This window comes from Sciurus carolinensis, chromosome 16 (assembly GCF_902686445.1).
Source record: "Sciurus carolinensis chromosome 16, mSciCar1.2, whole genome shotgun sequence".
NCBI classification, from domain to species: domain Eukaryota; kingdom Metazoa; phylum Chordata; class Mammalia; order Rodentia; family Sciuridae; genus Sciurus; species Sciurus carolinensis.
In genome coordinates this window covers 2,368,248-2,396,246 of record NC_062228.1, presented here as the reverse complement: position 1 = coordinate 2,396,246, position 27,999 = coordinate 2,368,248, and the positions used below count along the sequence as shown (strand labels likewise).

General features: G+C 52.9%; 2 protein-coding genes across 2 annotated transcripts; both read left to right on the top strand.

Moving 5' to 3' along the window:
* Positions 1 to 139: 139 nt before the first annotated feature.
* On the top strand, positions 140 to 27,999 carry Foxc2 (forkhead box C2). The gene is made up of 2 exons (XM_047529722.1): positions 140 to 2,191; positions 27,913 to 27,999. The coding sequence occupies exon 1, from the start codon at positions 521 to 523 to the stop codon at positions 2,021 to 2,023; it is 1,503 nt and encodes a 500-aa protein (XP_047385678.1). The 5' UTR covers positions 140 to 520; the 3' UTR covers positions 2,024 to 2,191; positions 27,913 to 27,999.
* Foxl1 (forkhead box L1) lies at positions 11,222 to 14,287 on the top strand. Its single transcript, XM_047529747.1, has one exon. It carries the CDS (start codon positions 11,445 to 11,447, stop codon positions 12,459 to 12,461), a length of 1,017 nt encoding a protein of 338 aa, XP_047385703.1. The 5' UTR covers positions 11,222 to 11,444; the 3' UTR covers positions 12,462 to 14,287.

Below are 27,999 nucleotides of genomic sequence, written 5' to 3'. Positions count from 1 at the left end.
AAACTCGCTTTCGGCAAGAAGACTTTTGAAACTTTTCCCAATCCCTAAAAGGGACTTTGCCTCGCTTTCCGGGCTCCGCAGGGTAACCATTCTGGACCCCGGCTCGCTGACCCTCAGGGCTGCCGATTTGCTGGGGGACTTGGAGAGTCGCTTTCTCCCTCCTTGCGCGGACCAGGGGCCACTCTTGGTCCACTGAGCGCGTGGCGTCTCCGCTGCGACCAGCCGCCTGCGGGGCTGCCACACTCCGGGCCTCGAGAGCGCGCGGGCGAGCAGGGCCGGAGCTGCGGTCGCCCAGGGCGCGCCCTCCAGGATGCTGACCCGCCCAGTCCGCTGAACTCGAGCGCTCCTCCTCAGCCCGAGCGCCGGCGCCTCCTCCACCTCGTCCCGAGGCTTCGCTCCGCCGGGGCTGTCCCTACCGGCTCTTTCCTCTCGCGCGCCTCGCTCTCACTCTCCAGGCCTTCCTCGCTCCCCCGGCCGCAGTCCGTGCGTGCAGGCGGTGGCGATCTGTCTCGGACGCAGCATGCAGGCGCGCTACTCGGTGACCGACCCCAACGCCCTGGGAGTGGCGCCCTACTTGAGCGAGCAGAATTACTACCGGGCGGCGGGCAGCTACGGCGGCATGGCCAGCCCCATGGGCGTCTACTCAGGTCACCCGGAGCAGTACGGCGCGGGCATGGGCCGCTCCTACGCGCCCTACCACCACCACCCGCCCGCGGCGCCCAAGGACCTGGTAAAGCCGCCCTACAGCTACATCGCTCTCATAACCATGGCGATCCAGAACGCGCCAGAGAAGAAGATCACCCTGAACGGCATCTACCAGTTCATCATGGACCGCTTCCCCTTCTACAGAGAAAATAAGCAGGGCTGGCAGAACAGTATCCGCCACAACCTCTCGCTCAACGAGTGCTTCGTCAAGGTGCCCCGCGACGACAAGAAACCTGGCAAGGGCAGCTACTGGACGCTGGACCCTGACTCCTACAATATGTTCGAAAACGGCAGCTTCCTGCGGCGCCGGCGGCGCTTCAAAAAGAAGGACGTGCCCAAGGAAAAGGAGGAGCGGGCCCACCTCAAGGAGCCGCCCCCGCCGGCGTCCAAGGGCGCCCCGGCCGGGCCCCCCCTAGCGGACGCCCCCAAGGAGGCCGAGAAGAAAGTGGTGATCAAGAGCGAGGCGGCATCGCCGGCGCTGCCGGTCATCACCAAGGTGGAGACGCTGAGCCCCGAGAGCGCGCTCCAGGGCAGCCCGCGCAGCGCGGCCTCCACGCCGGCGGGCTCTCCCGACGGCTCGCTGCCGGAGCACCACGCAGCGGCGCCCAACGGGTTGCCCGGCTTTAGCGTGGAGAACATCATGACGCTGCGAACGTCGCCGCCGGGCGGCGAACTGAGCCCCGCGGCCGGGCGCGCGGGCCTGGTGGTGCCGCCGCTGGCGCTGCCCTACGCTGCCGCGCCGCCTGCCGCCTATGGTCAGCCGTGCGCGCAGGGCCTGGAGGCCGGGGGCGCGGGGGGCTACCAGTGCAGCATGCGCGCCATGAGCCTGTACACTGGGGCCGAGCGACCCGCTCACATGTGCGTCCCGTCCGCCCTGGACGAGGCCCTCTCGGACCACCCGAGCGGCCCCGCATCACCGCTGAGCGCCCTCAACCTCGCAGCTGGCCAGGAGGGCGCGCTCGCTGCTGCGGGCCACCACCACCAGCATCACGGTCACCACCACCCGCAGGCACCACCGCCCCCACCCGCTCCGCAGCCCCAGCCGGCGCCGCAGCCCGGGTCCGCAGCGGCCCCGGCGGCTTCGTGGTATCTCAACCACAGCGGGGACCTAAACCACCTCTCCGGTCATACGTTCGCGGCCCAGCAGCAGACTTTCCCCAACGTCCGGGAGATGTTCAACTCCCATCGGCTGGGAATTGAAAATTCGACCCTCGGGGAGTCCCAGGTGAGCAATGCGAGCTGTCAACTGCCCTACAGAGCCACGCCGTCCCTCTACCGCCACGCAACCCCATATTCCTACGACTGCACGAAATACTGACCCGCCCCAGCATTTCCCTGCTCCGGGCCTCGCCTCCAGGCGCGATCCTGTCAGACTTCGAAGGCTGCAGAGACAGACACAAAGAAACAAAACATGTCCACCGACTCTTTCTCAGACCCGGGAGCAGAGAGCTCGTGCGCCCGCCTCCAGCCGTCTGAAGCTGTGCAGGTAACTTTAGTCCGCCGCCCCGTTTCTGAGATCCCAGGAAGTCCCTCTAAAGGGATGCAGCCCAGCGAGATGAATACTGATTTTTAAATCCCCCTCCCCTACCAGGACGCTGTGCTCTTCTCCACATGGGGTTTCAAAGATTTAAGTTATGGACCAAAATCCCATAGCGACCCATTAATGACTTTCTATAGAAAGCCCCATAGGGGTCCGGGAGTCTCTATAGATAACGTATGTGCTGTGTATAATTTTAAATTTCTCTAACTGTGCTGTACAAATGTGTGGATTTGTAATCAGGCTATGTTGTTGTTGTTCAGAGCCATTAATATAATATTTAAAGTTGAGTTCACTGGATAATTTTTCATCTTGCCCAACCATTTCTACCAAATTGAATTCAAGAAAGCTCTGTGGGATTTTTCCCCCTGTACAATTATGAAATATAATTCTTTCCCCTGTTGTAGGTCTTTTACAAAACAAGAAAATAATTTATTTTTTTTTGTCAGTGGATAAAGAAGTCAAGTATCTGATACTTTTTATTTACAAAGTGTGATGGTTTTGTATAGTAGATTCCACCCTCCATATTCCTAAAAGAAAAATCTTAAAAATTTTAACTTCATCGGTGTTTGTCTTATGTGGTCTTAATTGTTGTATTTACCTTAAAATAAACCCATGCTGTTTTTTTGCCCAAAGTTCGGACAATGTGTTTGTGTTCTTATATTAAAAAAAAAAAATCAAGGTGTGTTTCCAAACTCACCTTTTCTGACTATTTTTACTACACAGGTGGCTGTGTATGTAGGCACATATGTATGATCGGAGGAGAGTGGGAGCACTCCCCTACTGTCTTATTTAGTGACAGAGAAGTCTTTCCATTAATTAAAACGTCCCAAAATAGTTTTTTTTTTTTTTTTCCTTGAGCCAATCTGAGAACAGTCCCCCTTGCACAGGGCTTCCTGAGGGACCCTGAGCTGGTCAGTTGCTGCAATGCATTCTGCTATACGCAGAAAAAAGTGCCGATTGTCAAAACAAAACAGTGCCATTCCTTTTCAATGTCCAGCTGTCCCCAATTTAGGAGGCAAAGGAGGATAAACACTACCCGTTTGCTAACTGTAAGCCAGGGTGAGTCCTGCCTTCTTTCCCTTGATTTCCTAAAATGCGGGCTTCTTTCGCTCACTTCCGTGGTTTTCCAAAGAAGAATGTGGACTGGGTCAGCAAGGGTCCGAAGGGGACTGATTCTCTAGCATTTACTTTTTCCTGCCTTAGTGGCCAGCTTAGAGGTGGATTTCAAACCAATTTACTTCCCTATTTGATTTCTAAATCTTTACCCTATTGCAGTGAATAAATTTCAAAACTCACTGCCCTCTGAAAATAAATTGATGCTTTTAGAGTTCTAAATTTTAATCAATTTCTTCAGGATGTTAAATAATAAGGAGATCATTACTCTTTCCAATTTTGGTGTTTCATTTTTTAATTTTCGATAGCAGTATAGCCTTTGTGAAATGTGGCTGGGGAATGTCTTTCTTATCTGTTTTCCTGGGATCTACGACTCCCCTGCTGGCCTCTGCGTGTGAGTTTTGGGACCCCAGCTTCAGCAGTTCCCACCCAGCAGGTGAGCTGTACTTTGCCCTGGCAAAGCTCTTTGTGAATTTAACATTCCAGGGGACGGGAGATTTTGCTTACGGTGGCTTTGCTTGGTGCAGTGCCGACTACTGACCATCGTAACCTGGGTGTCGTTGTGTTTTCAAAATGGCCTTTTGCCTCTGTGCCACGTTAGAATAGAGTTCGGGGAAGTCTGAAGCACAGTAATCTCCCCCACATGTGCAGCACAGATTCTTTCAATCTGGGCTGCAGAGGTGGCCCCTGGTTAAGGCTTAAAGCCTGCGCATTGGTTCTTTCCATAGGTGCGGACTGGGAACTTGACTTGGGTAGGCCCCTAGGCCAGTCATGCTTGAGTTCAGGGAACAGGAGGAGGTAACTAAGGAAGAGGGTCCTCTCCTAGTGGCAGAACCAGGTGGCCTGAGCCCCTGGCTCGGGCCAGCCAGTCTGGTTTCATTTTGCTTCTGCTCTCTTCCTGCCACTGGCCCAAGAGGACTGCTCTGGACCCAGAGTGAGTTGAGTTCTCCTCCAGATGTTCCAAAAAGGCCTCCCTGGAAGCTTACCCTGTCTTAAGGTTTGGAACGCTTGCTGCCCTGTGGATGACGAGACCTGAGCGACACATGGAAAATGAAGGAGAGAAGTGGATGGAGTGTGGGAGAAACCGCGCGAGTTGCCACCTGACCGAGCTGGGCTTTTGCGCCTTTAGGAAAGCTTCTTAAAGAAGTCTCAGCTGCAAGTGGGTAGCTGGAGGAGGCTGCTCCCCAGCCTCGTTCAGCCACTGTGATGGGTCCTTCCATTCCTCTGGGACGGTGGGCTGCGTGGGACGGTCATGTCTGGGGCTTTACTCGGACCTCCGGAGGCGGGATAGTGGAGAACCGGGCCGGGGAGGTGTCGGCCAGGGCACTCCGTGACTCTCTCCGGAAGTCTTGAACCAAGTGGGCCGTGTAGAAGCCTGGTCCCGTCTGCTGCGTGTTGCACGCTGCGCTCCAAGCTCGGCAGCTCCTGCGCGGACCTAAGGCCTCGGGTTAGCAGCCTCCCTCCTGCCCAGCGGAGGAGCCCGCAGCACGATGCTGAGCACAGCTGCCTAAAGCGCTGCCCCGCTGGCTCGCAGGTATTCGCAGCCACCCCAAGAGTCTGCTACCTGGCCCGAGAGGACCTGGGAAAGGACCTGGGCGTCAGACGCAGGCTGTCTTTGATTCACATACCAACTGGCTGCCTCTCTCTTAGGCCTCACTGTCCTTGGGAAGTACAGGACCTTCTAGAAAAAGGGGGGGAGGTCCGGAAGGAAGCGTCTGACGCCTGGCCTCACCGGCCTGACTCTGGGGCTGGGTGGGCTCTGCAGGCCACCAAGCACATCTACCACGTGCTTCATGGAGGACTGAGACCACAGACCACCTCCTAGTCCTCAGAAAGGGACCGCCAGTGTCATGCCCCGCCTGGCCTCTTCCAGAACTGCAGTGGATCTGCAGCCTGGTGGACCTCACTGCTCTGGCTCCAGTGACTTGCCCCCGAAGGTGACGATTCTGCAGTGACTTGCCTCCTGAATTGCTCACTCCTTGGACTGGAAATCCCAAGACCACATCTGCAAGAAGGAACCTCTGTACCTCCCTGGCACAGGCTACCAACACAAACCTGCCCCTTCCACCTGGCACGGCCAAGGCCTTTGTGATGAACCCTCTCTTATCCGGCTACCCTCCCCCTACTCATGAGAAATGAAGATCAGAAATTACAAGAAGAAAGGGAAGGGTCCTGGGAACTTCAGCGTTCGGCTCATAAATCTTCCAGGGTCTTCTCCTCCCCTTTATCCCGCCACTGCTGGGGGTGGGGGGTCACTGACATCACTGCATCACTGGCAGAGAGTCCTGCACAGCCCCAAAGCCAGGAGGCCGTTTGCAGCTCCCTCCCGAGAAGGAGCCAGTTGGATAGCTATCACGGGCTCCTCATCCTGGCTCCAAATCCAAACAGGGGGGAGGGGGCTGTTGGGTAGGACTGGCTGATGGAAACTCATTGTTACCCAGAGCTGAGATGGATGGAGATGGAACACAGAGGAAAGACACACTTCAGGAGAACCAAAGTCGGAAGGCACTGTGACCTTGAGTCCTGCACCCAGCCCTCAGGGACCCTGTCCCGCATGGGCATCTGCCACTGTCCACCCCTGTCTCACGTGCCGTGGAGCAGATGTGGGTCTGATGTTCCACACCTTAGGTGCAGCTTGCTAGTGACACTAAGGCCCAGTGCCTCAGCTCCAGGTGAGGGACAGGCTGGGCTGGAGCCGCTGGGGCTGCCCTCCCTCCAGGATGCTTTCTTACACCACATATTTGAAATGCTTTCCCAAACTTTGAGATGCGTTCCCTGCCTGCCTCTTTTTGCATGGCCTCAGCTCTCCAAGGCGTTTGAAATGTTTGCTTTTTGACAGAGGCATGCAAGGAGGGGGTGGAATGTTTCAGGATTTGGAAGGTTGGCAGTCACCGGTCCCTGTTCGGGGACAGGCTCCTGTGCCTGGGAAGACGCCACCCACCTTTGACTCCTGCCAGGCCTCCCCTCAGTTTTTCAACAGTCCCTCTCTGCAGCAAAGGAGAGCAGGGTGTCTTGCGTAGGGTGATTTTTGCGGATGACACTTTGGGTGCTGTGGTTTCTCCAGATGTCAGGCTTGCTGGGCACTTCATCCCAGGGCTGTGAGCGTGTGAAGAGCTGGAACGGAGTGGGCAGGCTGAGAAGAGAGCTGGCATCCTGGTGCCTTCAAGAGAATGGAGCTGGAAAGCAGGCTCCGCGCCCTCTCTGGGATGCAGCTTAGTCCCAAGAACCCCAGGCTCATGCCACCCAGGCTGGGAGGTCAGATGACCAGAGAGGCCCCTTCGGAGGGCCCTGGTTCTGCCCTGTGCTGTTCCTCTCCTGGTGGCCCTCTGGCCTTATTTCTCACCCAGCTTCATGTTATCGTCTAGGCGGCCTTCCCAGGGCAGCCTGCCTTCCTTCCTTCCTTCCTTTGGGTTCTTTCTTTCTTTGTAGTGCTGGGGAAATGAACCCAGGGCACTCTATCATTGAGCTACATCCCCAATCCCTTTTTATTTTTTATTTTTTTTTTGAGACAGGGCCTTGCTAAATCACCCAGGCTGGTCTGCAACTTACAATCCTCCTGCCTCAGCCTCCCCAGTTGCTGGGATTACAGGCAGGTGCCCCTGGGCCCAGCTCCTCCTGGACTCTTCCTAAACCAAATGTGGATGCACCGACTCAGGTCCTTACAAACAGGCTAGTAGAGGGCTCATGTGACCTGGCCCCATTACCTGAAGCTCTCTTGGCCAGTTTCTCCACTGGAAGAAAAAAAAAAAAAAAAAAAAAAAAAGAATAGAATGGTCAAATAGGATTGCTGTGAGGATTAAGGAACATACAGTGCACTGTGTGTAGTAAGGAAGGACCCACTCAGCTATGGGATTTTCCTGGAGAACAGAACGGAAAGGGTTCTTTGGTCTCTGTGGCTTGTGTCTACTGCTGTGCTTGCGCGGGGTGGCACCTCAGCAGCTCATTCTGAGCCTTTCATTCCTGGGAACGAGGTGAGCTGTAAGCATGTGGTCATTCAGGATGCTCTGCCCTCTGCCTGACTGAGCATCCTGTGGACCCAGCAGGGTTGCCATTACCTTCCCATCCTGGTCCCAGGCCCATTGCCCCCATACCCACCACCAAGAGAAGGACAGCAGACCCTGTGGCCCAGCTCGGAGTCTGTGGGAGGGGAGGGGAGAGAGGGTCTCCTGGGCTTGTAAGAAGGACTCTGGGCTTCTCCAGGTTCCCAGCTCTTGGGTGTGGCACCCTCTCCTTTATGGAGGCCCTGCTGGGTGTCTCCTCCAGAGAATCTTTCTCAGTTCCTCATGGGACCAGACCCCAGAGCACCACGTTGGGGGGCAACCATGTGGGTTCTGATCCCTGTTGTGGTGTTCACCAGCACTGGGGTGTTGTGTTCAACCTCGGTTTTGTCATCTGTAAAATGGATGAATTCTTAACACCCATCACTCAGAGATGCCAAGAGGGTTCAGGAGGGAACTCCCACAGCCCCGAGTGTCTGGGTGTGTGACTGTTATAATAAGGTTGCTTTTCTATCTCTGGAGCACCTCCTCATGAGGGACCCAAGGCGAGTTAGCGTGCTGGTTCTCAGGTTCCTGGTCTGCAAACGAGGCATTACAAAACTTCTACTTCTGATTGTTGCTGTGGGGGTGCAGCTAGAACGATGCCGGCTCGGGGCGCCCTCCGACGTTAGTGATTGGCACTGTTGTCATCTTTGCCCACAGAAAGGTGAGTGGGCCGGGTCTGTGTCTTCCCACTCTTCTCAAGCACACTGAACATATGGTGGAATCATATACATGTCATTGTTGTGATTATACAATATCAACATATCTAATATGTAGTCAAGTGGCTTCACATGTAGAAGAGGATGGATGTGGATATTTGGAAAGATGAGGCAGATGACCCTTAACTCGAATGTCTTCCTTTTACTCTGGGCTGAGCAGAGGAAGGGTGCATGAGGGGCAGCGGGAGGAGCCCCTGTCTCCCCACCACTCTTTCCAAGGCCTCTTTCCCTCCTCAGTGCCTGGGCTCCAACCAGCCTCCCTGAGGAGCGCACTTCCGCTCGGTCTGGGGACTGGGAACGGTGCGACTGCCCTCAATTTCTGCTAGCTAGCGAGTCGGAAGATCAAGTCTTCCCGCGGCATCCGGGCCGGCTGGACGTCTCCGGGTTTCCTCCAGGCTGGGAGGGAGGTGGCTCTCACCAATTGACTTGGAGATGACGCGCTTGGCTGGGATCTGAAGACTTATGAACCTGTAAGGAATTTTCAGTGTCCCCGCCTGGCTCTCTGGGACACCCTCTCCTCTGTCCCCACCCCCACCCCTCCCCGCTGTCTCCCACACTGGCTGTCCCCCACTGGCCTCCGCTCGGGCTCCGTCCTCAGCCAACAGAGCTTCCGCACGAGGGCGCATCCGCTCTTGAGCGCTGGAACCTTATGTCTTGCAGTCCCCGGAAATGTGGAAATGTGCCCCAGAGCCAGCTTCGCCCCAGCAGCAGCCCCACCTGGGCTCAAGTTACAAACTCTTTACCTGGGAGCCCAGAATTTATGCCCGCGCTGGCGCTGGAGTCGGGCTGGGGCACGACGCCGGGGTTCACCGCTGGAACCTGGAATCTCTCCGAGGCTTTGCAGACCTCTCGAAGTGCGCGGGGCTGGGCGTGCGACTGCAACCGCGACAGCAGGGTGGTGGTTTTTATTTATTTATTTATTTCCTCCTCTTTACTATCAGTGCCCCGCCCACCGGCCGTGAGTATCTCCGCCCGCGTTCGGCCTGTGCCCAAACGGGGCGGTGTTTATTAGTGCACGGATTCAAGCTCGGGTTTGCCTGAGAGTTTGGAAGACGCGCCTGGACGGCGCGCATTTCGAGAGAATCAGGAACGTGCGTGCTGGACTTCGGGTGCCGGGGGAGCTCCGGGAGGGACTGCGAGGTGCAGAGGTGAGGGAGGGGGTTTGTCTCTTGGTCTGGGTCTGTTGGAGCCGCGCAAAAGGGGAACCCGGGAGCTGGGTTCATCCATACTTGGGCTTACGGGGATCGCGCTCATCTGGAGAAGCTGGGTGACCCAAGCTTGCAGAGGTGCGCACACTGAGGGTCTTTTCTCACCCAAGGATTGAAAGGTGCAGCGGCGAGAGAAGTGATCCCGAGAGGACTACGCTCTGCCCTCTCTTGTCTAGAGGGTCGCCCCCAGGACTTAGGCCTGCCGGGCAGCTAGGACCACGTTAGAAACGCTGCGCCCTCGAGGGAGCCCTGGCGGAGTCCGGGGTCTGGGCTGGCGTCCTCAGTTGGGGCCTGCAGCTAAACTGAATTTTCCGACCCTGGCTGCCGACTTTCTTTTGGTATTTCAAACTTACCGACTTCTGTGCAGTCTTGGTACACCACGCATCTGGTAACCGGAAACCCCCAAACACGTGGGTTACCTTTCAGGTTCCTCTTCGCGCGGAGTGGGATGCGCTCCTGCTCTTCCGTGTACAAAGGCTATCTGAACGCTGGCCACCAGCCCCCAGCTTGATGTGTCTTCGTGACAGCAGCAGCGACGGACCTTTCTCCCACATTAGTGCGAGAAAGTGCCGCACCCCCTCGGGTGGTGCGTGCGGGTGGCCTTTCCTACGCCCACCTGCCGTCCTCACCCTCCCTTTTCTCTTTGGCACCGCCCGCGGTTTACTCAATGAAACGCTAATTCAGTTATCCCCAGTGTTTTCTTCTTCCCTTAAAAGAATACTCAGGAGATCACAAACAGGACTTGGTCACGCTACATGCCCCCACCCCTACCTTGGAGTGGTCAAGAGATGACTCCTTTGGAATTGGTATCATTCAGGATCTTTGAATCAAAGTGTGACGTGGCTAAATGTAAAATGAGACAGAAGAGGGGCTGCTTACACCCCAGGGTGGGGGTGGGGGGAGAGCAAGCAGGCTTCCCAAATGTTTAATGTAATCACGGGCCAGCTGCATGCACTTGTAAAGTTGTTATAACCCCCCTCCTTGTTATAAACAGGAAAGCACAGGATATAAAGCAAAAGACCCGCATCCACAAATACCAGCCCGCCTGCCAGCTGCCAAGTTCCCCTTTCTGATGTTCCTTGCTTGCAATCGTAGCCACATCAGAAAGACCTTAGTGTTGCCCCCAACCCTCCAAATGGTGTTACTTTGACATCTTCCTCAACTGGAGCTATGGACCAAGTATCCTTGTTCCATCTTCAGCTCTCTAATCTTCTGCCTTCCTTCAAAGACAGGCTGGCTCCTGGGGTCCGCTCCACTTGTGGGGGGTGTTACTCAGCACCTGGAGAATGCAACCTCCCACAGGGTGTGCCCCGCATCTCTCCAGTGAGTGCTGCACCCCTCTTCAGACACCAAGCCTCTTACAGGGACCCTACCTCCAAAAAAGGTTTTGGTCAAGGACCTCAGAAAGCACTTTGCTTTCCTACATCTCCTATTAGGCCTGGAAGAAGACGGGGCCTTTTGGGGGAGGCTCCAGGTTATGGGGCACCCCCAGACCAACAGTAAAACTCACCCTGATGCTTCCCCACCCCCAGCCCATCCTGCCTTCCTAGCCCAGCAGACCCGGCTTCGAGCCACCCTGTCCACATCCTGCCTCACTGACTGTGTGTGCTTACAGCGTCAAGGGGTGGACGTGATATTTCAAACATCAGATCAGTGCGTTTATATATTGGGTGCCCGGAAATTTTTCCAAATAAACACAGCTTGATTCAACTTGGGTGGGCGGACTTATCAACAGACTAATTCTATAAACAAATGAAGGAATAGCCCCGAAACCGATTGGCTGGTATCAAAAAGACACGTGGAGGGAAAAGCTTGGAGTTTTTCAGCAATGAAATTTTAATTAATGTGGGTGGGCTGAGAACACAACGACTGTTTATCATAGACAATTTATTTTCCAGCGCTAAGTCAACATATAATAGCAAACTTACAACAATTATTTAACATTTTTAAAGCCATGAAGAAGGGACAGAGCGCGGAGCAGCCAGGGAGAGCGGCAGAGCGGAGGGCAGACGCGAGGCAGACTCCCCTGGAGGGCCCTTGTGGCGCAGGGCGCAGTCCTTGAGTCTCCGGGGTCGCCTGCCTACCGGGAGCCGGAGCGCAGCGCCGGCTCTGGCTCGCCATGAGTCACCTCTTCAGTTCCCGGCTGCCTGCTCTGGCCGCCTCGCCCATGCTCTATCTGTACGGCCCGGAGAGACCCGGGCTGCCTCTGGCCTTCGCCCCCGCGGCTGCTCTGGCCGCCTCGGGCCGAGCGGAGCCCCCGCAGAAGCCACCGTACAGCTACATCGCGCTCATAGCCATGGCGATCCAGGACGCGCCCGAGCAGAGGGTCACGCTCAACGGCATCTACCAGTTCATCATGGACCGCTTCCCCTTCTACCACGACAACCGGCAGGGCTGGCAGAACAGCATCCGCCACAACCTCTCGCTCAACGACTGCTTTGTCAAGGTGCCCCGCGAGAAAGGGCGGCCGGGCAAGGGCAGCTACTGGACGCTGGACCCTCGCTGCTTGGATATGTTCGAGAATGGCAACTACCGGCGCCGGAAGAGGAAGCCCAAACCCGGCGCCGGGGCCCCGGAGGCCAAGCGGGCTCGTGCTGAGCTGCAGGAGCGCCGCTCAGAGGCGCGGCCCCAGGCGGAGAACGAGGCAGCGCGTCCCCGCCCTGGGACCCCCACGCGCCCCTCGCCCCTCGGGGAAGGCTCTTCTCCGCAGGCGTCACTCCACTGGCTGGGCCCTGAGTCCCCGGACCAGGACGCAGGCGACGCTGTCCAGGGCTCAGTGGCTACGGCGGTCGGCCAGCCAGCGCGCACACTGGATGGCCCCGGGTCTCCTCCGCGGCCCGCCTCCCGCAACTCTCCGAAAAGCTCCAAGTCCAAGAGTTTCAGCATCGACAGCATCCTGGCGGAGAGGCAGGGCCAGACACCCGCTGGCGGGGGTGAGGGCCTCGGGGACGCCAAGCCAGGGCCGGCCGGCGACCTGGGCGCCTCCCTTCTGGCCGCCTCCTCCAGTCTCCGTCCACCTTTCAACGCCTCCCTGATGCTCGACCCGCACGTCCAGGGCGGCTTTTACCAGCTGGGGATCCCTTTCCTCTCCTATTTCCCTCTGCAGCTCCCTGATGCTGTGCTTCACTTCCAGTAAAGCAAACAGTGGCGCCGTTCTTTCCTCTGCCCTGGTTGGAGTCTCCTCTGAGTCACCAGCCAGGGTCCCACCGGCGGGGAAAAGAGGCACGTTCTTTTTCAAAGGATCTTTGCTTGGGTTCTGGGCAGCCTTACCAACCTCTGTGCGCAGGTGAGCACGTTTGCCGGCCTCCTCCGAAGTGGATTTACCCAGCAACAGGAATTTGCTTTGGAGAGTCAAAGGATTGGTCCCTGTGGGGGTTTTGATCAGACCCTTTCCAGGAGAATTCCTCGACCTAATGCCTTGAAGACCTAATGCCTTGAACCTCTGCTGCCCATGGCAGGCGCTGGGCTGCTAGGCAGGGGAGAACGCTGCTGGCCCCCTCAAGGCGGGACCAACAGACAGTGGTCTTTGGATCTAAGTATTATCATTTCAGCCTCCATGCCTTGTGTGGCCTGGGTTTTGACTTTGAGCTGAGGTGTGTGTGTGTGGCGGGGACAGATCTCAGATGCATTTGTCCCAAAAGTCCAGTTCGGGGTTCAAGGGTGACCCCGGTTCTCTGGGGTTATGTTGGAAATGGAGGCCTGGTTAGCATTTATGACCAAGGTTAAGGTGGAAGCTAAGCAACCCCAGAGAGCAGTAATACTTTTATTTTAAATAGAGAAATTTTCTCTTAATTTCCTTCTAGACAGTAAAAGGAACATGCTTTATTCTTTGCCTAAACACTTGACTCTTCCCACTATCACAGCAAACAGCTTTTATAGAGGCGTGGCCTGGGTGGTGAGGTGTTCTGTACCTAGTGGAATACTCCTTAGTAGGCATTTTCTGCTGGATCTATGATTCAGAGTAGCTGCTGTGCTTTTGCTTTTGTTTTTAAGGGATTGAAAGATTTCAAGCGACAGGGGGAGGGTGTGGAGGGTGGAGTATGCCTGAGACAACATCGAATTTTTTTGTTTCCATAGTTTTTCAAGATCTGAGTTTGGTTTTTGCTGCATTTTTCAGAATCATGTAATGAACGACTACATTTAATCCAAAAAACTGAGTGAAGCCAACAAAACTGATTGAGGGAGAGATGGGTTAATTTGGGAAGAGCAAGAAAATTTGCTGGTGTCTGAGGAAGGGTCTGGCCCAGGAAGAACACAGTGAAGCCTGGTGAGAGTTCTCTGGGACACTCCCAGTCTGGGACCAGATGCCCCTACCTCTGCAAGCCCCTGCCAGGCAGGCCAGGAGGCTGACTTTGAATAAACACCTTAAAGAGGGGATTGGAAGTCTGGTGGGCCGCTGGGTCTGCAGCACAGACCGGGTGAGCTTGAACCTGGGGGGCTACTCCCAGACTCACAGCCTCCCATCTCCACGTGGGCCACCTTGTGGGTTCTGAAACTTGATTTCCTGAACCTCCAAGGAACTTGTGTTTTATCTGGTGTAAGAAAGGTACAAAAAGCCATGAGTTCTTGGAAGTGAACTGAGAGAGGGCTTCAAAATAACTTTTGAAGATGTTTCCCAGGACTTGTATAAAAATGATTATGGACTTTCAATCAAGAGGGCTCCCTGGCCCATGTGTTCAAAGGATGCTTGGGCAGGCGTAACGAACTGAGAACTGGCAGATACAGAGTTGGCTTTCTGAAAATCTATTCTTAGCCACCACGCACTGCTGACCCACGAGTACTCCAGGACAGGGTTCTGCCCAGGCTGACGGGAAGACTTTGGTGAGCTCCCGAGTGTCTTTGATTTAGAGAGTCTTGGAGAGGCCCATCCGTGAGAGCCGGGCTCACTGTGATGAACTTAAAGCGTGGTGGGCTGTCATTGGATATGTTGTTATCCCAAACTCTCAGCCTCTGTGAATAAAGTTGTTTTTACATTAACCTCTCCGTGACTGGTTCAGTGGATTATGAGGGGGAAATAAGCAAACAGTGATAGGAAAGAGGAGACTGGGATCACAGTTGGGAGCCATGGGCTCTGGCTCCTGAGGGGCAACAGGCTAAGGAGGGACTGGGGGACGCAGCCCCCAAGGAGCTGGACACCAGAAAGGAGGTGGTGTCCTTGGGCTATCCTGGATGTTTTTAATTTTTCTTTTTCCTTTTTTGTTTGATATGCTGTCTTGTTTTTCCTCATTTGTAATGACTATTTTTTCAAGATTCAAATAATTTAATACTACTATTTGAAAAAGATTGTGTTTTAGACTTATCATTCAAAGAGGTCTTATATGAACTTTACTTTTGAGGCCCAGAGAAATGCAAGAGTGTGCATATACTTTGTGTGTTTATACAGACATGGAGACAATTCTAGTCAACCCTCCCTCTGCCCACGCTTATAAATACTATGGGAAATGAATTGTGGGGTGACATATAATTCTGTACATATTTCTTCCTACTGAGGGAAAAGAGGGAATTTGGGCCTTATTGACCCCAACAGTTGTTCTAATGCCCATATTTATCATTGGCTCAAAATTATGGATTGGTGAGACCAAGAAATGGCCTCTACGTTTAATTAAAAGAGAATCTTAGCTCCATTTGGGGAAAGCCAGAAGCAAGCTTGCTGTTCTGCTCTCACACCGCCGTCTTGAGGTTTGCTTCTCTGCTCTCCTCTGAATGAAGCGAGCTTTGCTTTGAGCCCTGGTATCTCTCCATGTCTCCGTCTCTCTCATACACTGATCATAGTGGAGGACATGAAAGGCACATGGATAATGGTAAGAGTGTATACATATATATACATGCATGTCATAGTCTGTGCATATGAATGTGTATGCATGTGTGTCTCTATGTACATAGACCTACCTGTATATGTATATGTTAAAGATATGAACACCCAGAAATCTATTGTTTCTGTATATAAATGAGAATCGTTGCATTCTTTTACATTAGCCCAAGCTAATGATTATGGGAAGATTTTGTTTTTCTGTATATTTTCCTACAATTTTGTTTTCCTAATCGTTCAAGCTAGGGACAGGTTTTTTTTTTTTTTTTTTTTTTGTATTCTTGTAATGAAACTAACAAAGACTTTATAAAAGAATCTTGGAAGACGAACCCACGTTGAGAACTTGGCCTCTGTAGCTTTTATGAGGACAGAGAACTTTGCAGAGGTGCCTGCTCTGTCTGGCTTTGGGTGTTTGCTGGCTCTTGTAGAAGCTAATGGCCTCCAGGCTCCCAACATGCCCTGGGAGAATTTAGAACCAGGACAAGGCTGCTTAGACCTTTCCAGAAATACCCTGTTCTCTGACCAGCAGTCACCTGCGGTTGCCACCATTTCATGGAGTGGCCAGTGGTATTGTGGGTGGGTTAAAGAATTAGTCATGTGTGATTATTTTACAGATGAGACCCAGGGCCCACCTGCCCACACGAGGCTGTTACCCATGTCACAGAAGCAGAGGACCATCTCAAAGTCAGCTGCACCTGCAAGTGAGAAAATCCAGCAAAAGAGATGGTGTTATGCCTACCACCTTCATAGTGGCTGGATTCTTGCTTCATGAAGTGAAGGCTTTTCAGAGAGTAGAAAATACAAACTATAACAAGCACGGTTTATTATAAGAATGAAGAGCAAGAGCTTGTTGGAAAAGTTTAAAAACATAACCTGAAGAGCCAGATGGAAAGTTCTCTACCCTGCTGGTCCTTAGCCACAGATCCCAGGGCCAGGTTCAGGTAGGGTCACAGTGACCTGGAGAGGCCAATGGAGAGCACCTCTCCTGGCACGGGTGAGGCCCTGGGTTCTGTCCTCAGGGGAGAGAGAGAGAAAGCAGTGGGGCCTGGGCTGAGTGGTGGGGGTCGCCCCCTGACATGGCCTCCAAACACTCACGGCCCTGGGCACATCAGATGTGGGGCTCCTAGGCCAAAAATGGATTTGAGGGTTTGAGCTCAGGATCTGCACTGTGGGCATGCCTGGGAATCCAGGGGTACACAGGCAACTCAGGTGACTTTATTGACACAGCAGTCGGGACAAAGGAATAAGGGGAGATGGTGGGGCAAAGCTTTGGCTTCAACTGCTTACCTGCCAGGTGTGAGGACAGACGTGGTGGCAGAGCGGAAACTCACTCCAGTCAGCGGAAAGACCAGGGGGAGGGGTGGGGGTGCAGGCAGGGTGCAGAGAGCCGCCAGGTACCAGCGAGGGGGTGAACTGCTGAACCACCCATCCCACACCTCGGCCTGCAGGAGGCCCCACCTTGGGATCCAGAGCAGGAGGGAGCCCGCAGCAGTGCCCACTCTCCATCCTCAAGCTGGCGCCTCTGACTGACACCTGTCAGGAAGCCAGCCAGAAGGATCCCAGGCGACACAGGGTCCTAGAGGGGCGGATGGGGCAGACGGGCTGTGAAGGGACAGGTGTGTGGGTGGGGAAGGGTCCTTCCCTTGGGCTCATGTGGCTGTGCAGGAGCTGAGACGGAGGCACACGGCTGCTTGTGGCATGAAGAGGATGCGGCTCTCCCACTGGAAGCTTCCTGCAGGAGGCAGCTCCGGACCCTGCCTGGGTCCTCTGAGGTGGCAGGACAGGGCCTGGACGTGGCCTTCACAGTCTTGCCCCTACCCCGACATCTCTGCCCTCACATCAGGCAGTCAGGGAAGGACCAGCTGGGTTGCTGGGGGACATGTGACTGTCCATGCCTTGTCTCAGTTCATTGGGCATCTAAGGCGAGGTGTTCCTTGCTGCTGGCTTTTTGGATGTGACCAATGCCACGCTCGCCTTCTAGGAGGTGTGCCCACCCTTGGTGTCCCCAGTGTTCGGCTCTTGTCTCCCACTGTGCAGCAGGAGCTCTAGGCACCTGGGCTTGCACGTCCCTCCAGGTACTGGCCACCACCTCCTACTGCCACTCTTCCAGGTCTGTGGAGACATGCCTCCCTGTCACCAGCATCTTGTCCTTGAGGACTTGATGTCTGGCGGGGTGGGGAGAGGCCAGTACCGGGCGTTAACCTCTTCCTCATGGCACTGTCCTGAGCAGAGAGTTAACAGACCGGCATCCACTGGGTAGGACAGGGCAAAATTGGAGGGACAAACTTCCTGCCTGGGGGTGGTCAGAGTGAAATTCTGTGTGTAAAATATCTAGCACAGAGGAAGTACTAATAAATCAGAGGCCCTGGCACTGTACAGACAGAGCCTTCTATCCAAGACTCTTAGTTCTGCAACAAAACCCTAAACCAGCAACTCCCATGACGTCCTGTGGTTCTGCAGGCAGCAGAAGTCCCTGGACGCATCTCACTCCTGGCCGGTGGCTGTGATTCATTTCATCTGCCCACTGTGCAGCCTCATCTCTGGAGATGACCTGACTTTTGGAAGGCAAAACCAAAAGTAAAATAAGCTGCCACTCATGACCAGGGGTGGTGGTGGTGGTGGCAGAGGACTGCGGGCCATGGGCGAGGGTGGCTGAGACACCCAGCTGCAGGACAGAAACCCACCGTACTTCCTGGCTCAGCCCAGGTGGCCAGGCACTCAGAAGACGCTTTCCAGGGCTGGCTGTTGGGCGCTGTGAGCCCAGGGCCCTGAGTGGTTGGGACTCCTCGCTTCTCCCCAGCAGGGAGGCTGTTCCTGTGGGTGATGGGAGAGCTTCCGTTCCCTCCTGGGAGAGAGGGACCAGAGGAGGAGCGATTTTCCCTCAAACCCTTGCATTTCCTGGCCCGCCTTATAAAGTGTAAAGAACATTTCTTTTAAAATGTTGCAGCTAAATTTAGCAGGGGCTTGGTCAGCTGGAACATTTTTAGAAAGCACATTACAAATCAGGAATGTTTTGGGGAAATAAATAAACTTTCCCACATTTTTGGCCTTGGAGTCCGCACTGCCGGCTCCATCTTGAGAGCACAAGCGGTGGGGGAGGCCATGCACCGCGTGGTGGGTGCTGCGGGCTCCCGCTCTCTCCCGAGGGTTCCTGTTCCGGGGAGCATCCACCTGCGCCAGGACACACCCGCTGGGCGTGGCTCTGCGCACCCCGCTTCCAGTGACCTCCCTGCCTAGCTGCTAGAGGCTGTGGTTCAGGTGACCTGTGGTGGGACCACAGTGGGTGTTTTTAAAAGCTCCTTAGGCAATTCTGTTGATTTCCCAGCCAGAGCTGAGAGTCGCTGCAGTGAGGTGTAGACGCCACGAGTGGATTTCAGGGATAGAGAAAGGTGTTGACAAAATAGCCTCTCAGCCCTCTTCATGACCTCAACGTTACCTTCCACTGAGACTCCTCCCATTATAGAAGTTAGGTCTTCACTCCAGAAACGCGTAGCATTCAGAAAAGCATTTAAAAAAGCAAAACTGTAATCCTGTAATCTCTTGGAATAATCATTCTCCATGAGAATATAGCTGGTATTTTCAATGTATTTGGTATTTCCTTCATATATGTAAGCATATGGATATAGTTTTCGAATGCCACCACCACCACCACCTTCATTATTATCTCCATCATCATCATCATCACCACCATCACCATCACCATCATCACCATCATCACATCACCATCATCACCATCATCACATCACTGTCATCACCACCATCACCACCATCACCATCATCACCATCACCATCATCACCATCATCACCATCACCATCATCACCATCATCACCATCACCATCATCACCATCACCACCATCATCACCATCATCACCATCACCATCAACATCATCACCATCATCATCATCACCATCACCATCATCACCATCATCACCATCACCATCATCACCATCATCACCATCATCACCATCACCATCATCACCATCACCATCATCATCATCACCATCACCATCATCACAATCATCACCATCACCATCATCACCACCACCATCACCACCATCACCGTCACCATCATCACCATCACCATCAACATCATCACCATCACCACCATCATCACCATCACCACCATCATCACCATCACCATCAACATCATCACCATCACCATCACCACCATCATCACCATCACCATCATCATCATCACCATCACCATCATCACAATCATCACCATCACCATCATCACCACCACCATCACCACCATCACCGTCACCATCATCACCATCACCATCAACATCATCACCATCACCACCATCATCACCATCACCACCATCATCACCATCACCATCAACATCATCACCATCACCATCACCACCATCATCACCATCATCACCATCACCACCACCATCACCATCATCATCATCACCATCATCACCACCACCATCATCATTATCATCTTTCATCATCATCACCAAAAAGTCTTTTTACATTTCCTGTGCAATGCACCCAGTCTACTGGGGACAGAGAACTCTGTAAGTCAGTACTTTTATTTTACTTGTGGACAGACTTGCAGTGTAGAGAAATTATCAAGAAATAGGTCTATTTAATTTTTAATTTTGATATAATTACCAAGTCACAAGACGTAATAACTATATAGGAAGTGGAAAAAGACTTATTTTGCAGAACAATTTTCATGTCCATTTTCTCACTTAATTTGACCACCCACAAGAGGCAGGTGTTCCATTCTCTCCACACACATACACACGCACACACACACACACTCTCAGGGAGTCAGGTGTCTTATCCTAGAGGTACGTGGCAGGTCAGCAGGTCGGTTTTGGAATGAGTTCTGGAGTTGTCAGCGCTGCACTCCTAGTCAAAATGCAGGCTCACTGAAAGTGCTGTCTGAGATCACCTTTGTGCTGTCTATAAGGTGCATATGAGGCAAAGGTGAATTTCGTGTTTAGACTTGAGTCTCAATCCCCAAGATGTCTCATGTGCAGATATTCTAAAACCTGAAAAAATCCAAAATGCACAACACTTCTGGTCCTAAGCACTTCAGATAAGGGACCCTCAGCCTGTAATACTGACGTCCAAGAAACCCTATCTCATCTCTCTGACCTCTTGACGCAGAAGAATGGAGCCAATGGCAGGAGTCACACTCTTCACTTTCTCACCCCCGTGACACGTTCTCGGGACTCTGGGGCTCTCTTTTCCCTCCCTCCACCCTCCCTCCTTTCTCCCCGTGGTGCTGGCAGTTGAACCCAAGGTCTCACACCTCCTAGGCAGGTGATCTACCTGAGTTACACCCCCAGCCCGAACTCTGGGGCTTTCCAGCTAAGAGGGCCCAGGACGCCTCCTAGACGGTGTCTTCTCTTCTTGTACACCAGAGAGCCAAGACAGAGTCACCGAACAATTTTTAGTAGCCACATTAGAAAAGTAGAAACAGGTGGAATTAACTTTAATAATATATTTGTTTTAACCTCAAATGTCCAAAATATTATCATTTCAGTCTGTAATTTAATATAAAGAATCAATAAGACATCATGCATACGCACAGTGAGTCTTTGGAATCCTGTGTGTATTTTGCACCTAGAGCTCATTGTGATCTAGATGAGCCCGGTTCAGATGCCGGGAGGGATGCCCACAGGGCAGACTCAGCATGGCCCGCTTGCCCCTCAGGCACCGGCTGGGCTCCTGGTTCTCTGGAGCACTTAGCGCGTGCATCTTGCAGGTGCTCAGCCACCGATTTCGGCTGGCGCACCCGCTATTCCAGAAGCTCGGCGAAAGCACAGGTTCCATTTTGGCGGCTTCCTTTTCTTCTGTGGTGTCTGGCATGGTGCCTGCCACACAGTAGGCCCTCAAGAAACCCTGCTCACCGGATCCGGTTTCCTTGATGCCTGGCTCCCCTGCTGGAGTGAACCCCTGGCGGTGAGGGCCATCTGCGTGGCCCCCCGGGGGTGAGTGTTGGCGGGAAGGGCCTTCCTCCCACCGCCATCTCCCTCCTGCTCTGGGCCCTCCTCTGGGAGCACTGTCCACCCCTTACTCACTCGGCTCTGGGGGATGTGCAGGGGCGCATTTCTCGTTGGGAGTTGAAGCAGATGACACCACTCAGCTCTGAATGGGGCGAGGTGGCCCGGAGGTGGCGGGCGGGCCTGTGCTCACCCCTGGGACGAGCCACAGTCTCCAGCTGAACTCCCACCGTCATGTTCTGGCTTCCTTTGCCCCATTCTGTCATTTCTCAAATGGTTCAGAATTGCAGCCTCCTCCTCACCGTGGTGAGACCCCCACTGAGGGGCAGGGGGAAGCGAAATCCCTCTAGGCACAAAATCATGTCGTTAGGGGTGGAGGGGTTTCTGCTGCAGCCCCTGAGAGAAACGAGGGTGCCGGGGGCCAGGCCCTCCCTGAGACTGGGAGAGGAGGGCGCCGTGGACACCCCACGGAGGCGACCGGGTTCCCTCTGCCGTCTCCAGCAGTCCCCGGGACAGGGAGAACCTCCAGGCTGCAGACGCTGTGTTCACAGGTTTCTGGGAGAGCCGGGCCCCCTCCCCTGGAGAGAAGGTGCTCCCTGGACGCTGGCTTGTGGCGCGGGGGATGGGTCAGGAACAGGGTGGGGCAGCGGGGAGTGTGAGAACCAGGACGGCTCCTCCGGCTCCTCCGGCTCCTCAGGAGCAAGTGGTCGCCTTTCCCAGCAACTGAAATTCTCCACGGGCCCCATAATTCATACCGCAGAGCTGCACTTGAAACCAGCCCAGAGAAGCTCGCTGCGGATGACCACATGATTATGACGTGTGTGGCTGTGTGTGGCAGAGCCCGGCGGCCGGGAGAGGCTTTCAGGGCGATTGGGAGTCTCGGTCCCGACTCCCAGCTGTCCCCAGGCCGCGGCCTGCCGCTCCAGCGCCCGCTCCCCCTCCCAGGTTTATGACCAACCCTGAGCACTTGAGTCAGTGTCTCTGCTTCCCGGGCCCTTGTTTTCATTAGCAAAGCAATATGTAATAATAGTTGTTAAAATAATTGTATTTCTGTTTTTACATCTGTAAAGATTAAGTTAAACAGTATGAAGCCCATTAAACCATTTCATGACGCGCTGCCGTAAATTGCCCTTCGTTCCCACCGCTACTATTATTCCAGAGTAAACTTCAGAGATCGGGCAGCTGCCACGGAGGGTTATTTATAGCGGCTCATTCATCAATAAAAAACTTCAAAAGGAATCTGTTACTCTTCTACGGGGAAGCCAAAGAAAACGCACAGGGAGGCGACCCCGCTAAGAAACAAAGCCGAGGGGACCGCAGGACATGTAGCTGAGTAAAATCCCAATTTCTAACAAAGACCATGTCGCAGAGAGAGGTTGCTGGCAACGTGAATCCATTTAAACGACTCGGTTCCCATTGGATCGTTAAAATAAGCTGTTAAACAGTTGTATTTACGTTGGCTTCAAAGGGCCTGGGCCCCCTCTTTGGGTTTTAAAAATGTAATAGATTTGCGATCCTGACATGGAGAAGCGATTCTTTGCATCCTGAGCAAGCCCCGGGATGAACTCATCCCTTCGCCTCGCGCGTATGGCTCGCAACTGCAGTTTTCTGGGCTTTCTGTGTGGAGCCGGGTTGGTGATGGGAGAAGAGCCCAGCGGGGGAATATCTCACAGATCACTTGAACTACAGTCTTGGTACTGCGCTTTAGAAGCAGGTATCACGGACTCCATTTTGCAGACAAGAAGACTGAGGTTGAGGGAGGTTTCGTCTGCATCAGACAGGGCGGAAAACACGAGCCCGGTGTGTGACCCCATCTTGGTGATGCCTTCCAAGTCAGGTCTTGCCGAGAGCATGACTAGACACAGCTCCGTGCACATTCATGGATGTGTAAAACGGCCCAACGCCAGGCACGCCCCTGCACACACACACCCAGAACTGTGTGCGGAGAAAGAGCCGGTTTCCTTTGCATTTCTGGGCCCCCGTCAGGACGGTTCTGGTGTGCAGGGAGCTGGCCGCCTGGGAAGCGTGGCGGATGGGCCACGCCGGAAGCCTCGAGTTGTGAGACGTTTCCCATTTCTGGAGGAAGAGGCTGGGGTGCCTGCAGCCTGGTTCCGAGCAGCCACAGTTCCTGGGCAGTGCACGCACGCGGGAGCCCTGCCAAGCCAGGCATCCCCTCTTCTGTCACTTGTTTTCCCGGCCCACACTGGGCTCCTTGCTCAAGGTCGCCTGGCCGGATGGTTGGCAGAGCTGCGATTAGATCTCAGAACAGGACTCTGGACACTGCACGGAGACAGGACCCCCTCCCTGCATCCAGCCCATAGAAACCGGAGGCTCTGGATCGAGTCGGCACGTGGCTCCGTTCTCCGTGCCAGTGCGAGTGGAGAGGCTGAGCTGACGTGAAAGCCAGCCTGGCCCTATTTGCCAAACTGCACCACCGAGGAGAGGCGCCTCCTGGGTGCGAGGTGGCCCTGGGGCCAGCCCTATCAGGGCTGGCATCTGGCTTTGCTACTGGTTACAAGTCATTCAGCCTCTTGGAGCCTCGGATTTCTCATCCCACAAATGGGACTAATAACACTGGAGCGGTGGTGAGGATGAGTGGGATGAGGTCATTCATCCGAGTGATGCACACCAAGCACGGCGTGGGCACTCGCAGCCTCACATGCACAGACTCGTGCCAGCCCTCCAGCCACCCTCCTGGTGGAAGCCACTATTGCCTGCATTTTACAGATGAGCTGAGGGGGCCCCAGAGAGGCTAGGTCGCTTGCCCAACATCACACAGCTCTGAGCAGTCAAGCTGGGAGCTGGTGCTGAAGTCTGTCTTCTACCACTGTCCACATCCATCTCTTAGCAGCTCCAGTAACTGTGGGTGGAATGGCATTACCATTCCAACAGCGCTGATGTGGCAGGCCGAGGACTGGCATTCACCCTGGAGATGTGGTGGCAGTGCATTCATTGGGCCGCTCCGGGGCGTCCTCCACAGGGTCTGGGCCGTGTTCTGGAATGCTTCCCTGGAGGTGTGCAACACACATCTTGAGACGCAGCCTATGTGTGGCCTGGGAATTAGGAACCCTGAAACCAGCACGGGCACTGAGGCTGCTTCTTGTCTGGATGGGTGACCCCGGCAGGTCCCTAACTCTCCAGGCTCAGCTTGCTCACGGGTACTAAGACAGGAGCTGGCCTCAGCGGCAGCCACCATCTGCTCAGCTCCAGCGTGCAGCGGGACTCTGCCGTTTCAGCTCCATCGCGCGTGCCTGGCCTCAGAGGGCCTTCCAGAGCCCAGATCTCCATTCTAAAAGGACACATGCTGGTTCGTCCAGAGCCTGGACCAGGTCTGACGCCGCGTCCAGGGCACAGACTGTGCTGTTTTCTTTTGGTGGCAGCCACTTTGGTTCTCCTTGGATGGCCGCGGGGGCTTTGGGGGATGTGCAGTCCAGGCTGGGACCAGAGCAGGGTGGAAACGCTGCCACGTCGTGCCCTTGGGAGCGGGGGTGGCGCAGAGACCAGAGCCACTTCCGGCACCTCAGCTGGTGGCTTTGAGCATATCTGAACAGAGGCCTGGGCCTGCTGGATGGAGGGGCGTTCTGGACTTGGTCAGTGGGACCCTTTCCCTCGCCTGGCTAATGGCACTGTGTGAATGCAGCTGCACTTTGGACTCACCAACCATCTCACGCTGTTTTAAAAATGCTTGGGGTTTGATAAAACCGAAAGGATATTTGCCAAGCCCCCTTCCCCTTCATTTTTTAAACCCAGGCGGATTTTAAGGGGGAATTTAATCCATGTGTTTCTAATTCATTTGCTCTTAACTCATCAAAACCTTGTTTCAAAAAAGCTATTTGATGTCCACGGAGCTTTTGGAGTTGGGTTTTAAATCTTTTAAAGTCTTCGCTTCCCTCCTTTGAAATGAGATGTTGCCTTCGCCAAGCATAAGTGAATTCCCAAGACAAAAAAAGGTTCATGTGCGGTTCACAATTAGAGAGCTGTGAATTCTCAGTGGACGGTGAAATGGGCGAGATCTTCCTGCTTTGAAGGCCTGTCAGGGCGACCTCCCCTAGACCAGGCCCAGGCCCAGGCCCGCAGCCTTTGCATGCAGGAGCATGCTCACTGGCTGCGGGGAGCCGAGCCTAGGAACCCATTTAGGTAGAGCCCATTCCTCTGCACAGAGAAGGGGAGTCTGCAAGACAACTTTCAGGACTGGTATCCCTACATTTTAGGGAAATATTGTTTAGGAGGGACTTCTAATTTATTGATAAAATCTGAATTAGTTCAATCTTTTTGTGATGAAAGTTAAAACAAATACAAGGGTCGAGAGTGATCAACTCAAAACCAATCTGGACCTCACCTATTTCTAAAATATAAAGAAGAAATTCCTGCATCTTATGCAATGTTCCATAGTGGCTAAATTTCCTCCATTTTCTCCTAATTCTTTTCTTTTCTCTTTCCTTTTGTAACTGACTTCTTCCAATTAGAACCTAAACAAGGGTTCTATGTTGTATTTGGTTCCTCTAATACATTGTTCCTCTCCTACTTTCTCCTCTACTCTCCTTCCATTTCTTCTCTTTCTCCTTCTTCCTATTCCTCTTTTTCCTTTTATAAAATGATATTTTAATCAAAATTACCCATATTAAATAGTATTTATATTTTGATTTCTAAAAATAAGTCTTTAAAAAGACAAATAAAATGAAAACTTAAGGCAACTATTAAGTCCAGGAAAAACAAAAGTTATACAAGAAAGGAAACAAAAATGATAGCATGCAACTTGTCTCAGAATGAATATTATTTTTATATTCATAGAAGGGGAAATGCTATCAGTTTTATGGACAATGACAATATAATCCCATTAGGAGGGTGTGGGGAGGAGGGGTGGATCCATGAACTAAACTCTTCACTATAAAAGCCAGTAGTTAATGCCTAAAATTGATAAATCAAGAAATATATACATCCTAGAAATACTGATATAAATAGTAGAAGAAAGAGCTAGAAGAGTCAAGAGTTGTCTCTGGAGAGTAAGGCATGATGGAAAAAGGTGGCTATCACACCAAGACTAATTTTCTTTTTTAAAGCATGACGTGCCTGGGTATGGCATTTCCCCCTGTGCTGGGCAATGAGTGGCCCTTTTGATCTGGAAATGCATGTTATTATGCAGAACATATTCTTATCTTGTTTCTTTGGCAATTTCATACCTGTAGTTTTGTTGTTGTTGTTCTTTCTGGAATTCCTATTAGTGGATTATTGGCCCTTTAGACTGTTCTCCAACATTCTAATTTCCTCTCCCCTTATTCTTCTCTTTAGCTCCCGCTCTTGTCCCCGACCTAAAGTTTTCTCAAGTTTATATCCAACACTTTCACTGAATTTTTGATTCATGTTGTCATGCTTATTACTTCCCAGACCTTGATTTCATTCTGGGTGAGTTTTAAAAATAGCTCCCTGTGTATGCCACTCTTGTTTGATGGATACTGTAACTTCTCTTCTTTTTTAAGACAGGGTTTGGCACTTTTTCTGTAGAGGTCCAGTCGGTAAACATTTTCAGCTTTGTGAACTGAAGGGTCTCTTTTCTAACTCTGCCACTATGTTGTGCCAGCAGCCCTAGGTAATACATAAGTGAATGCTGTGGCTACTTTCCAATAAGGCCATTCACCAACCCAGCAGTAAGAATTAATGTAAGTTTTGTGTGACACAAAATATTTTTTATCTGTTCCCATCATCATTCAAAAATGTAACAACCATTCTTAGCTCACACACCAGCCTGGATTTGGCCTGTGGGCCATAGTTTGCCCAACACCTGCTCTAAAGATAACAGAGTATCTCTGACAGTACTTTGAAACCCCCCATGTGTTTGGTTTGTCTTTGTGAGAATTTGTGTGTGTGTGTGTGTATGTGTGTGTGTGTGCACTCACTCGTATCTCTGTATTCCACCTTGGAGTCTTCTTGGTTGTCAGTCATACCAGAAGATCTGGGAGCCTGGGGGAAGTTTGTGTATGGGTGGATTTCTGCACAGGGTGACAGAGGGTTGTGCAAACTTCCACAGGTCCTCTCTGGACACCTAACCAGGTGTACACCTAACCAGGTCCTCTGTAGCGGATCTCACTGCCCTCGAGGATACAAGCCTGGCTTCTGGCAAGCTGGAGCAGAGCAGGGAACAAGCAGTGGGTTCCTGTGCTTCAACATGCTGACTTTCATCAATATGTTTTCAATAATATTGCTCCAGTGCTCTGAGGACCCTGGGCTGGGCTCTCAGCTTCATATATCCAGAGGAAACATGATTCGAAGGGCTGAGGTAGACAGATGACATGGGGATGGGTCTGTGTCCCTTACACATAGCCTCTTCTCAGTTCTGTGTTCCACCCACCTTCCAAACTACCTGGTGCTTCCCTTTGCCAAGTTCTTCCGTGGTTTGCAGGACTACTGTGAACCCTGTGGGGGGCTTGAGGCCTGTGGGGTCAGCCCTCCTTGGACACTTAGTTTTAGTTGTCTCTTCCAGTGGCTTGTCAGCGTCACATACTATAGCACCTCTGTATGCTGCAGGGCCTTAGAGGTCTTCTCTTCTCATGGAAAAAGGACCGTGGGTTTGTTTTTCCACTTTTTTTTTTTTTTTTTTTTTTTTTTTTTTTTTTTTTGGTGGGGGAGATGATTTTCCAAAGCCAAAGGACAAATATTTTATTCTGCTATCTCAAAAGTGAAGCCCAGACACATTTATTTCAGAAACAATCTTTCTGTTCTTTAATGAGGAGGGAGACTGGAACTCCTTGCCATAAATAAAGGGTGACCCTGAAAATGACCGCTTGCTGAAGCGGGCGTTTGTATGTTTGATTTGCAGGTGGTGCAGGATGCCACACCGCGTGTCTTTGAATCACCCGGTGGGAAACCTTTTCCATTTGCTTCCACACCTACTGATTACATCGAG